Below are 12,775 nucleotides of genomic sequence, written 5' to 3' on the forward strand. Positions count from 1 at the left end.
CTGCCCAACGAGCAAGCATAACCTGTTCCTCCCAGCGTGGGTAGCATTTAGGAATTTCCACTTGCTTCCAGGATCTTTCTTCAGTACTTCCTTATTCGTGTTAACACCCAAAACGCTGGGCATGACTTTTTCCTGAAATTCCAAAATCAGAGTATTTTCATGTAAGGGTATTTGGGTAAATCAAGGTGTTTGTCTGTACGGTTTCCTAGGGCATACCTTACAGTATTATGAATAATCTAATGCCTGTCTGTCCCCAGCACCTTCTCTGCCCTTGTGTGTTCATTCTGTAGCGTGGGCTTCAGGGTTAGTTCCCCACCACCCCCCCACTGTGATGCTGGCTTTTTACCAGCAAAGATGTGGGAACTTAGAGATCCATACAGTGCTCTCGTGGTTTAACATCTAGAAAGGGAAGAGAGATTGTGTCAGCTTTGTATGTTTATTTATTTATTTGTGGTTCTTAGGCTTGAATGAAGTCCAGGTACCTTCTTTGGAAAGCCTTTTATGTGAGTCTCTGATGTTTAATCTAGCATGGGACTCTCAGATGGGTGCTGCACAAGGAATTGGCCCTAGTTAAATATCCAGCCCTATCAGCATTAAATGTGTATTTGAAAAAGACAGTTATCTTTCAAACTTTGTGGGGACAACAAAATCAACAAGTTCCTTTAATGGCTGAAGCAAAGTGCAGAGCTTCACTATATGTGCTTTAAATTATAATTTAAGGCCTGCTGCCCATCAGCACACTAAGCATCTAACTCGTATCCAGTTTTTAGCTTTCACCTTTTTTTCCAGCAGTCTTGTCTGTGCCTAGAAAAGATAAAGATTACCTTTTTTTTTTTTTTTTGGATGCTAAGGTTTAAAGTATGAGTTTATTGCTGACTGGCAGATAGAGTGTTTTGGAAGTTCCCTGACTGAACTCTAGCATGGCAAGTAAAAAAGCTTTCCTCTGCCATACGCAATCTTTCAATCTTTATTTATTCCCCCACCCCCCCGGAATGTGCAGACGGTCTCCTACTTGGATGTGATCTACAAATCCTGAGGATTCAGTAAAGGATTGTAGTAATATCATGATTTTAGTATCCCCGTCATTCACAGCCTCCCTCCCCTGCCTTTTTTTCAGAAAACTCTACAGTTCGTGATGCAAGAAGGTAGCATAGCTTTACTTTAGCTTAAGAGACTTTTGGTGTGGGGAGGGGTGAATTTCTTTAGATGGGAAGGATATTCTTCTGATACCGATGACTGATGAGTCTGGTTTACCCCCAAGCTGCAAGCAGGCTGAATGGATCTGTGGACCTTACTACTGAAAGGGAATTGCCAGGTAAGCAGCGAAATTTTCCTCTTAACGTCTGCAGCTAGCAGGTAGAACGCTGAAATAGGCATTTCATTATGACAGTGAACATAATGAAAAGAATAGAGCAAATGTTACTGCACTTAGGAGCATTGTTTTGCAGAAAGATTTGTTATAGGCATGCTTTTCGAGAGTTGTGGAACCACAAATATCCAGCGATTTCGTGTTAGAGAAACAAAGTCACTGAGCGTGGTGGTTTTTTTATATATATGTGTGTTTAATTCTAGAGGTTTCAAAGTTTTTCAGCAACTTCTGAACTCAGAATCTTTAATGTTGATCCGAAGAGGGGTAGCTGGAGAATAAAAGTTCTTCAAAGGCAAGGGTGATGTGCTCAATGCAGATGATCCAAAAGCAGATCAGAATGCTGTGCTGCTTCTGATAATGGATTCCTGGGCCAGTCATTGACTCTGTTTTTCTTAGTGTATGCTGACGCCTCAAGTGTAGATTACGCATCTGGTAGCATCACACAGAATGGCAAATGCTCTTAAGATTGTGTGGAACAGGGCAGTGTAATTCTGTTTTAAGGTTTAGCATAATAATGCCTGGTTAAAATACAGTCTTACATGATACAACAAAAGTGATGGGGGCGCTTGTCTTGCAAATACATAGAAGGACGACTGTAGGTGGTCTGGCTGATATAAATAGTGTTAAAAGCTCTCACTCTGGCTTATCTGAATTTACCATGACAAGTAATATTTACAGAGTTTGAGTAGGTAGAGCATTTGGTGTTAATCACAGCTGTTTGCTAAATGGCAAAACTGAATGTTAAGGAACTGGAAAGTTTATTTTGAGAACACTGCTAAACAATGTGAAAGTGAATGCAGTGCCATCTGGCCTTTAAATAAGAGATGTTGCATCTTGTATGTTACACAAGGAAGAAATATTTAAGATAAGTTTAGCAATATTTTTTTAAAATAAAGTAATTCATTTTTTGCTTAAGTCATTGAAGATGGACGTTGCATGAGTAGAATGGAAGATAATGTAAAAATGAGATCTTGTTGTAATAGTGAATTGGCTTAGCCGCCCAAACCTGTTTCCGTAATCTTGATAAGCAAATTGGAGAATGTTCAGTTAAAGCATTCAAAAGTGAACAGGCTGAGCCGTAGTTATGAATCTTCTTCTTAATGATGCCTTTTCAAGGTCATAGGGAGTTCAGTGTTCCTGTCTGTTTTTTGGAGATGGTCATTGCTCTGTGTGTGGGAGCGAGAGACTAGAACTGATCTAAGCAACTTGAAAACCGAGCTTATGTAGAAAACTAATCTTAATTAGCAGCTTAGAGTACTTCTGTTACATACTGAGGGAATTCCTTGGCCATAAACTGTAGAACTTTCCTCTGTTTTTAAAATTAGGATGTGACTTGTACTACTGGCCATCTGTTTAGTCTTTCCTCCAGTTAGTGGCTGATAGGATACTAATGTTTTTTTATCCTTCTGTTTTCACTTGTGGAACATCTGTAGCTTTTCACCAGCCAATTAATGGTATTAACAGCTCAATTCAAGTAACTGACTATGCACATGCTCTTGCTCTGGCTTTCTATGTCTTTGTCCTTCAAGTCTAGGATGATGATATTGTCAACTTTCTTTTGTGCCTATTTAAAATCAGTCTTCCAAGAAAGGACTATTTTCCTCCCATAAGTTGCATCCACTTTTCCCAGCTCTGTAGAAAATTGCAAGTATTAGGAACGTAATCCTTGCTTTCAGGTTTTCTTGCTAGAATTGTTCTTACTCAAGTACTGTTCTGCTTGTGAGGCTCTAGAAGTGGACTGCTAAGGAAAGCCTCATGTGCCTTTCCCTTGTGCACTTTAGACCTAAACTTGAAAGAATACAAATTACTTCAAGTTGCTTTGCCTCCAAAAAAGAAGAAGGGGGAATGCTCTCAAAGACGGCTCTTGGAAGAATGGTCTTTAACAATAGTGGTGAGACATAATAACAGTTTCATCAAAACTAAATCTGGTTACCTTGCTTTGCAGCTGTTTTAACAGCATCCCTTGTATTCCGAGGTAAAACTGTAAAACATATGTGAAGATAGTTTGCTTTGAAATGGATAAGTGCCCTCATTTACGAAATTAATGCTTCCTGTCTTTTCTTGCTCACATAAGAATTTCTGGGATTCAGTAGCTAAGAATTTTCAAAAATTTGTTCTCCCCTATTCCATGGTGTGAGCTTAAGGTCTCTCTCTTTAAGTTCTATTGGATTAATCTCACAAAAAATTCATTAGTACTCTTCTTTGTCATTCACAGTGTAAAACAGGTTTCCATAACCGAAGTGTAACCAAAGAGGGAGGAGACTGGTTAAAGCTGACATTTGGGGAAAAAAAACCCAAACCATAACACTTTTAGCTTAAGCTAGACTTTTTGGAGAAATAATCTTCTTGAGAAAAGGAAACCGGCTGCAATTCTGTACTATTTGTAGGTTACCATATAATGGATATGAATTTTAAGATTCTTTCATGATAACTTTGTCTAAATATATGCCAGCGTTAAGCAGTAGTTGGAAGCAAAATAAGCATGTAGTGTTGAACATTTTAAAAAGGAGGACAAAATGCATACTGGGATCGTATAGACCATCAACTACATGGTTATATGTTAACAGAACCTTAGGAAATTCAGGAAGCATAATCCATCCCTGTAGGGATAATGTTGGCTTTTGTTGCGTTATTACACCAAAAATCCACATGGAACTGGTTCTTCAGACACTGAGGAAGGATGTGGTGCTGGCAGGTAAAGTAACTGTGTGTAGGTGAAATAAGGCAGACTCAGGGAAGACGTGAAGTGGTAGTTAGCTCTGGAAAGGGGTGCGTGCTACAGAAGCTCTTGAAACCACCCAAGTTTAACCACCTAATTTCAGAAAATCATAGAATGGTTTGGGTTGGAAAGGACCATCAAAGATCATCTAATCCAACCCTCCTGTTGTGGACAGAGACACCTTTCATTAGATCCAGTTGCTCAAAGCCCCATCCAAACTGACCTTGAAAACTACCAGGGATGGGGCATCCACAACTTCTCTGGGCAACCCGTGCCAGTGTCTCACCACCCCTGTAAAAAATTACTTGCTTATATCCAAGCTAAACCTACCCTCTTTCCATTTAAAACCATTGTCCCCTGTCCTGTCACTACAGGCCCTGGTAAAAAGTCTCTCTCCATCTTTCTTGTAAGCGCTCTTTACATTTTGAAAGGCTACAATAAGGTCTCACTGGAGCCTTGTTTTCTCCAGGCTGACCAACCCCAATTGTCTCAGCCTTTCTTCATAGGAGAGGTTTTCCAGCCCTGTGATCATTTTTGTGGCCCTCCTCTGGACCTGCTCCAGTGGGTCCATGTCCTCCTTATGCTGGGGGCCCCAGAGCTGGATGCAGTACTCCGGGTGGGGTCTCACCAGAGCGGAGCAGAGGGGCAGAATCACCTCCCTCAAGCTGCTGGCCACGCTTCTTCTGATGCAGCCCAGGATTTGATTAGTGTAGGAGTTGGGAGTTTGGAGACTGTTCTTTTCAGGCTCCTTATGCAGTAAATGATACAGTCAGTGAAGAGAGGGTGAGATAGAGAGGCTTCTTTTGGGAGTAACTTGGAACAGGAGCCTATCCCAAAGGTGTATGCTGTCCCTTCAAATACTTACGGTCTGACTAAGTGGCATTTGAGAGCTGGCTAGTGGCTGATTAACCTTGTCATTTCCTTGGGGGAAAAAAGCTGCTAAACGTCAAGTTCTCAATGAATTGTCGGTCTGTAGCTAGAAGCCTTGTGGGATGGCAGTAGCTTAATAGGATCCTGTCAGATGACTGACTAGTCACCTAACTGGTGTGTCCTGGGGCAGGGTCATACATGTTACTGGTAGTTTTATTTGGGCAGTGGTGATGGGCTGTAATATATTTAAATATGGTGAGTTTCATGCATTCTGTATGCTGTAGTCAGAGTACCACAGTTACCTTCTCATCTCTTGGAAGACCCTTGATGGACCGAAAAAACATTTATTTTTTTTTCTGCACAAAAAAAGAAAAAGAGTTTGCCTAGTTTAAACTCCCTTCATTCCCAGTCTAGTGTCATGATGAATGTTTCAAAGTGTACGTGCTGTGTAGAGATGCGGGGGCAGGCATTATCAAAGTAACAGTAATCTTCAGATGCTGGCCCTGCGAACCGAAGTCCTTTGGAACTGGTGGAAACAGCCAGGATGTGGACTTCATATCTCATTTCTCTGTGCTGCATCCTTGGACTGTGTTCTGCAGCCATCACCACTGCTGCATAGAAAACATAATACTATACCAAATTCAGAATCTCTGCTGTGTACTCACTTTAGCCATCCTTACTGTGTAGGACCTTCCCTTGTTCCATCTAAGTATGGGGACCGTGCCTGTTCTCCTATCTCTGCCTTCTTTTTGCAGTCTTACAGACGTGAGGAAAAACTACATTTGGGATTTTACATTCCCATAACCAAATGAAATTTGCTGGAAAGGGTACAGATGGGACCATTCATTTTTGCAGGTGGTTTAGATCTTCATCTCTTCCAGCTTCGCTTCCTTGTTTCCCAAAGCCTGACTTCTTGTCTTGCATGCTCAGCTGTGTGGCACTCTTGACATAAGGTCAAAATATGTGACTTTTATTACTGAGAGAAGAGAAGGCTGTTGTCCAGTTTTTATTGACTGAGCACCTTTAGCTTTTTTATTAGTCCTTTTATCATCTGTCTTCATTTTCTCCTAGCTTTTTCCACATTTGTCTTTCCACCTTTGTATTTTTAACTTCCTTTTCACAAGAATATAGCATATGTCTTACTGTGCTTCCCACTGCTTTCCTCAGGAGCCTTTGCAGGTGTATCCCAAGGGCTTGAGCACTCCCAGTCCTGTTGCAGGGACTGGTATAAAAATGAGACTGGGATAAAAATGGGATATATAGTGCTATCCATTGTCACACTTCAGGCTGACTTTCTGTCCCCTTGCGTAGGGTAATGATGCAGCTTTCCTTGATGAAGTTAAAGCACTAGGATAACTCATCTCAGTTTTGTATTTTATAACTTTACACGACAGAATATATTTAATGTATGTGGTACACTGAAAATGTAATTCCATCCAAGCTAACTTGGGAACATGTCTCTCTCTCTTTTTTCTTTCCTTTTTTTTTTTAACTGCATATGATGTTGTTTTACCTATTGCAGTGAATTGCTGTTGTCCAGAGAGTTGTCTGCTTTTGAAATGGTTATTTTGTAGGGCATGTTGCTACTGATAATCCCTTTGCAATTAATCCAAAGAAAAACTGACTTTTTTGGAAGAAGAAGAACATGCTTTGGTTCCGATCTTAGTGTCTGGTTCTAGTCTTACCTTTATTTTGGAGGAGACCGCTGCAGCTGACAGGAAGGAGTATTTGCAGTGTTGCCTATCTGTAGGCTGTGTTGGATTCAGAGTTTCTCTCTCAAATCCTGACAGGAATGCTCAGGAAAGACATTTCCAGCATTTATGGACTACTTTGTTGCTATTAGTTTTGTTCTTAATTATTTATTGCACATTCTTCTTTTCATTCTTGTAGCTCACATGATGAATACTGGTATCTACAGTTACTTTAGGTTCAGCACTGAATAAGTGTATCTGGTTTGTACTGAATACTGAAAATGATGTTTTTAGCCAACTTGCACCTTTACGTTTGATTTGGTTCCACCCTTACACCAAAAATCAGATGGAAAGCTGAGATGGGAAACTTTGTCATTATTTCAGTTACTGCATCCTCCGCTTGGTTTGGCTGTTGCCTTCTGCTCAGTAATTTCACACACATGCTCGGTGTTTGAGGTGTGTGTGGTAGCTTTTGCAGTGAGAATTATTATGATATTAATGCTTTTTACAAGCTTCTGTGAAATAGCTCTTCATGATAGTAGTCTTGGAAAAGTACTTAGGGTTTTTTTCTTTCTCCTTTGGAATCTAGGTGACAGAATTGCACTTTCTGGAGAGAATGTGTTATTAAATGAGAAAACATATTTGAAAAATAGCAAGAAGTGTAGGATTTTTCATGCAAATGACTAAAAATCCTGTTTCTTAACATACCTTAAAAACCAGAAAAATGTTAGTGAACATACAATGTGTTAACCTGTTGGTAAATTTAAGGAAGAGCTATACCTCTGCTCTGTAATGTGTCAGATTGGTGCTTCAATACATCGGCATGCCTTTTATATGATGTTATTTTATATGATAACTGTCACATTTCCCATTTTAAATCGTAGCACGTAGATTTGCCGGGAGCCGCTTCTGTAACTGGTTGAAATTTAAGAGTGATGGGTCAAAAATTTCCTCTCATTTTCTGGCCTCGCTTTCAGATGGATCCACCTTCAACATAATACTTCAGTCTAATGGCGTAGCTTTGCTGGTATAAACTTCACAGACTTAGTTGCTATTTTACATTGCTTGTTGGGGTCCCCTTACATTGGGTTTGGACGCAAGACCTTGGCAGAAGTAGAAAGGATAGATTAAAGGGGTGGAGGGCAGCATCTTTGTTTTGTTCCAGGGTAGAGTTGTAGTTGTGAGCACGCTGTGGGTGAGAACAGCTGTAGAATAAAGCATTTTTCCTCCAGAAAGCTGTGTCATTAGAGGTGAAAATGTAATCCCATAGGTAGCTGACTCCCATAAGAAGATAACTTAGCCTGGGACTGCGATCGGCCGCAGTCGGTCTCCAAAACACACGCTACGCGGTTGGATGCAGAGCCAGCTGTTGGTGGTTCCCACGAGGGCACAGCTACCCAGGGAGTCCTCGTAGCGCCGCTACCTTGGGCAGTCCACATGCCTTCCTTGCGCCGTCTTGGCAGTTGTGCTGGCCCAGGTGTTTAAGGGGATTTATTCTGTGTTGGATTAGGGATCTGCGTTACTCTTTTTTGCTGGGTTATTTTTAAGCAGGATCAATTTCCTGAGCTGATTCTCTGGCCTGCCCCAGTTTAATGATATGATGAGGCTGGTTAAGGTGGTGGTTCCCAACTTCTTGCTGTTGAATGTGGTTTTGCTGACAAAGACTTCTGTTTAACTACAGCTGAAGTGGTGTCTGATGTAAGAAGAGAAATTAAGAGATTGCACCATTTTACTCATTGACACTTCAACATGATGGGGAGGGAGATAAGTAAGATGTGGGGTGATCTGCAAACACAAGATTACAAGGCAGCTTGGCGGTGTGCGCATCCTTTTTGTATTCTCTTGATAAAAGTGAATCATGGGCCTCACCTAATATGAGCCTGAAGAGAAAGTGAGAAATTCGAAGGAAGATTGGAATAGGTTTCTGGAAAACCTGTAAACAAAAATGTAGTGGCAATCTGCGGGTGGTAATGTGAATAAGAGCAGACCCACATTCCTGTCAGAGAGAAACAGTTCTCCATCACCTCTTCCCTCTCCTCCTCCACTGGTCTGGTTTACATGAGGATGTCGGATATCATGTCCCATCTTGACTTGTTTTTTATAATGTTAATATTTTTATGTGAGAGTTTTCTCTTGTGTCGTTGGAATGAAGGCTTCCTTACTACCTTGTTTCTGTCCAATGATTTTGAGTGGCAGTAACTGAGTTATTCTCACTTATCTTTTAATTGAATTTGTAATAGGCTTCTATTAAAATGTCTTCACCTATACGGTATTTTTTAACTGTATTTCTTCTGGAGGAATGCACAACCCGTTGGGTAGAATGTGCTTATTGTAAAAGCTGGGGAGTACTGTTCAGACCATAATCAAAGCTCCTGTGAAATTTAGTTCACTGTTTTCTGAATGCAATATGAAATCAGTGCTTGAAATAAGGATGTATTTTTCAGACGCCATCCAAAGTCAATCCGTGAAAAATCTTTTCCCTTTAATAACTCGTTACATCAGTTATGTTGCTTTTCCTGCTTACATAGCTGTATTGGAGTTGCAATATGAAGGGTTTTCTTTAGTTTTATCAGCAGCTTTTTTACTGGGGCTAACTGATGATCCTGTAATTTAGTATGTGAGTATTGTTTGAAGTGAAAACAAATATTTCGGTTTTAAGTGGTCTGAATACATGAGCTTGTTTGTTTGTTTTTTTTTCCTAAGGTGTACATACAAAAACATTTTGGGTTTAGATTTAACATGTATTTCAAATTTAGCGGAATTCCTTTTTTTAATCTAGATTTTGTTTGAGGCCTAGCACACTGTCCCCCTCACCTGCACACCGGGCCAGAACGTATTCTGTTGTAGGGAACCACTTATTTGCAGTCACCATATCCGATTTTTATTTTTCCCTGGGACGTTGGAGGATTAGAGCAGATTATAGTGTTGGGATAATGTCTGACTCCTTGTGTTCCATTTAGTCATAAATAAAGCCCTGAAAAATCTCAATGTTGCTATGGTGATGTTAGTAAAAGCCTGGGATATGGAGTAAGTGAGCCGCTTAGAAGCGTAATGTCACTTACAGTAATGAGCATGCCGTCGTTAGGACGGTGATGGGTTTACCTGATGCTCTGTAACTTTGGTAGCCCACGCCAGATTCTGCAAGCGAGTACGTAAATGCAATTCATATGACTGTGCTCTCTTCAGTAACCTGCCACTGCTGACCTTTTAACAAATAGAAATTTGTGTTTTGTCTCTTTACTTTCTAGCTTTAGTGTGTTGAAGTATCACAGAGAAACAAGCAAAAACTTCCAGTCTTTGTATGCTGCCTTTTCATATGATGGTCTGGTCTAAGCACACACTTTCTTCCATTAAAATGTGCTTTGTTCTTTTTTTTTTTTTTTTTTCTTCCCCTAGTCTTTATAACCTGGCTTCACTGGAACTTAGAGAAAATTTGCTGACATATTTACCTGAGTAAGTGGCATTTAATGTGTTTTATTATATTAACACAAAATGTTTTTATTCTTAAGATCTACTCACATACAAAACTCAATGACAGCTAGAAAAAAATACTGGGTGTCTGTTGACAACATTTGAGATACAGCTTTGTTTTAGCAACACCTGGTTACATCCATTACTTCTGATTGCAGGAGCCTGCAGTCTGTATCAATTGCTTTTGCTCTATATAACTATAAAATACAGCAGCACCAAATGTTTCTTCCTGCACGCATTGAACGAGCACATCGCAGTGGGAGTGGTGGTTTGGGCTGTTCTCATGATAAAATTCCATTACTGGGAAAATAGGGTAATAGATTTCAACTCTAGACCTTCACAACATTTAAATAAGTGTTTGTGCTGGGGGCTCAAGAACCAAAAGCTTCCAAAACCTAGAGATCAAAGCCTTGGTGACAAATTAGGCCGGCTGATGTCTGAAGTCTGACTCCACCCACGGTGGTTTTGGGAAGGGGGGGGCGGGGGGGAAGTGTCTTCTATGCTGTCTGCATTGTGGCAGAGGAATCAGTGGTCTTTTGTAAGATTAATTGGGTATCTTACAATTTGGGGATCCTTTTTGGCTGCCTCTTTTTTTCTCTAGTGAAGGAGTTTGCTTCCTTCACTACATGGCTGCTTCTTGCAAGAGTTTTGGTGACTCCTGTTCTGTTTGTTTAGATAATCTAATAGATACTGTAATAGATTTAACCTATTTTAATCAGAATCTGTTCCCTAGTTGCTTTGGGGTCCTTTTTCCTTGTCAATCTACACCGTACTGTGGTTGTGGCTCTTTATAGCAGTGAGCCATAAGGCACTTTAAATGTCAGTGGCCAGAAGATAGGAATTGCGAGCTAAGTTTTGCCGTGCAGTGTCAGAATGAAGCTATCACAAATGCTGACAGTTTTATTGCTCCTGGAAAATTCTGTCAGTAATGTAGCTGATGAGTCTCAGTGGCTTTTTTGCTACTGCGGCTTTGGGGAAGTTAAGCAAAAGCTCTACAACAGACTGCTTTTGAAGTAGAAAGAGAATGTACAGAGAACTACATTTACATCCTTTTGGGCTTCCCTCTGTTTGCAGCCTCAAATCCAACCTGAAATACTTCAGAAATGGATAGATCATGTTGAGAAGATAAATTATGGATTTACTGAGTCTTGAGTCATGCTGTTACATGTGGTCACTATGGGGAATTTTTGTCCAGATGCGTAACTGTAAATTTCCCCTAAAAATAAATCTAGCCAACAGTGCTAAACTCTATGGCATTGTCCACCCCAAGGGACTGATGGCTAAAATAAAAAATAACGATTTAATTTGCTATACTAAGTTTTAAGTTTCAAGGGCATACAGTAATACTGACAAACCAAATTATTTTTTCAGTAAGATACTACTGCAAAGAGCCTACGCGCAGTAAAATAACTGTCTACGATATGTTGTAATTTGAAGTATGAGTTTCAGTAAAATGAGCTCATTCAAATACATGGGGTTTCTGTTGGTTTAGTCTGATGTGGTTTTGTTTTGACTTATCTCATCTCACAGATCACTTGCCCAGCTGCAGCGACTAGAAGAACTTGATTTAGGAAACAATGAACTTTATCACTTGGTAAGAGAACATGCCACTGAAAGTGCACGTTGGTCTTGTTTTACGCATCATTTAGATTTAATAGGTTGTAGGATGTCCAAAATTGAAGAAAGAAAAATGTATGGAGGGAGAGTCTTTTTATATGTACAGATGAATTTTAGCAATGAGTTGGTACTTCCCGTATCTGCTTAGTCTTGTTCAGTACGGTATTACTTCACCCAAAAAACTGCAGCTGATCTCTACAAAATAGGAGTGCTGCACAGATCTTTTCTATGGAAAGAAAAAGGAGTAGAAGAAGGGCAGAAACTCTTATCTGCACTTGCAGTTACGTTGAACTCATGGGCTTCTTCAGGGAGCTGGACAAGCTGAGCACAGATGAAAGCTCAGCTATTTCCAGGGTGGGAGTAGGAATCTTTGGGAAAGGGCTGAGGCAAACTGTTGAGGGTTGTGTGGCAGATATATCTACCAAAAGATATCTGTCATCACCCTAAAGCTGACTCAATTATATGTTGAATTTGCAGTGGATTAAGAGTGTGCATGCAATTTGTTAGTGCATGTCAGGTGAAGTATGGTAGCTTGTTAAACTATAGCAATTAATTTGTATGATGGAGTTCCCAAATGCTTACAGTCACCCTTGCTGCATTTAACTGTGGTACTTCTAAATAATGCTCAGCGTAAGGATTGGTTTACTCAGACTGTAATTATGAGGTGGCCATTCGGTTTTTACTTGAAGCTCCTGATTACTTAACATTATTACTTTTTATGTTATAGCCAGAAACAATTGGTGCACTTTTCAATCTTAAAGACCTCTGGTTGGATGGAAACCAATTAGCCGAAATACCTCAGGTAAAGATGAGCTCCACTGATACTGTTTTGAAGATGCTTTTAAAAGAAAACCTTTTCATTCATGCCTAAAGGGAGGTTGTCTAAAATTGAATAGTTTTCTCAGTTCACTTTGCTTGGGTTTGGTCTTGGATGGCTAAGGATTTTCTCTTAATTTCCTCTGCGAAGGATTGCATATCATATCATATCATATCATATGTTTTCGCACATTTTCTTTTAAACATTTTGGCAAAGGAATT

At 40.0% G+C, this 12,775-nt stretch overlaps 1 protein-coding gene across 1 annotated transcript in view; it reads left to right on the forward strand.

The window, feature by feature from the left end:
* LRRC1 (leucine rich repeat containing 1) overlaps positions 1 to 12,775 on the forward strand; it is a 66,810-nt gene that overhangs the window by 33,055 nt on the left and 20,980 nt on the right. The window contains exons 6-8 of the mRNA XM_009879838.1: positions 10,046 to 10,102; positions 11,651 to 11,714; positions 12,465 to 12,539. Coding sequence (XP_009878140.1) covers positions 10,046 to 10,102; positions 11,651 to 11,714; positions 12,465 to 12,539 — 196 coding nt within the window. The remainder of the gene's footprint in view (positions 1 to 10,045; positions 10,103 to 11,650; positions 11,715 to 12,464; positions 12,540 to 12,775) is intronic.

This window comes from Charadrius vociferus, unplaced genomic scaffold, assembly GCF_000708025.1.
Source record: "Charadrius vociferus isolate BGI_N301 unplaced genomic scaffold, ASM70802v2 scaffold342, whole genome shotgun sequence".
NCBI lineage: Eukaryota > Metazoa > Chordata > Aves > Charadriiformes > Charadriidae > Charadrius > Charadrius vociferus.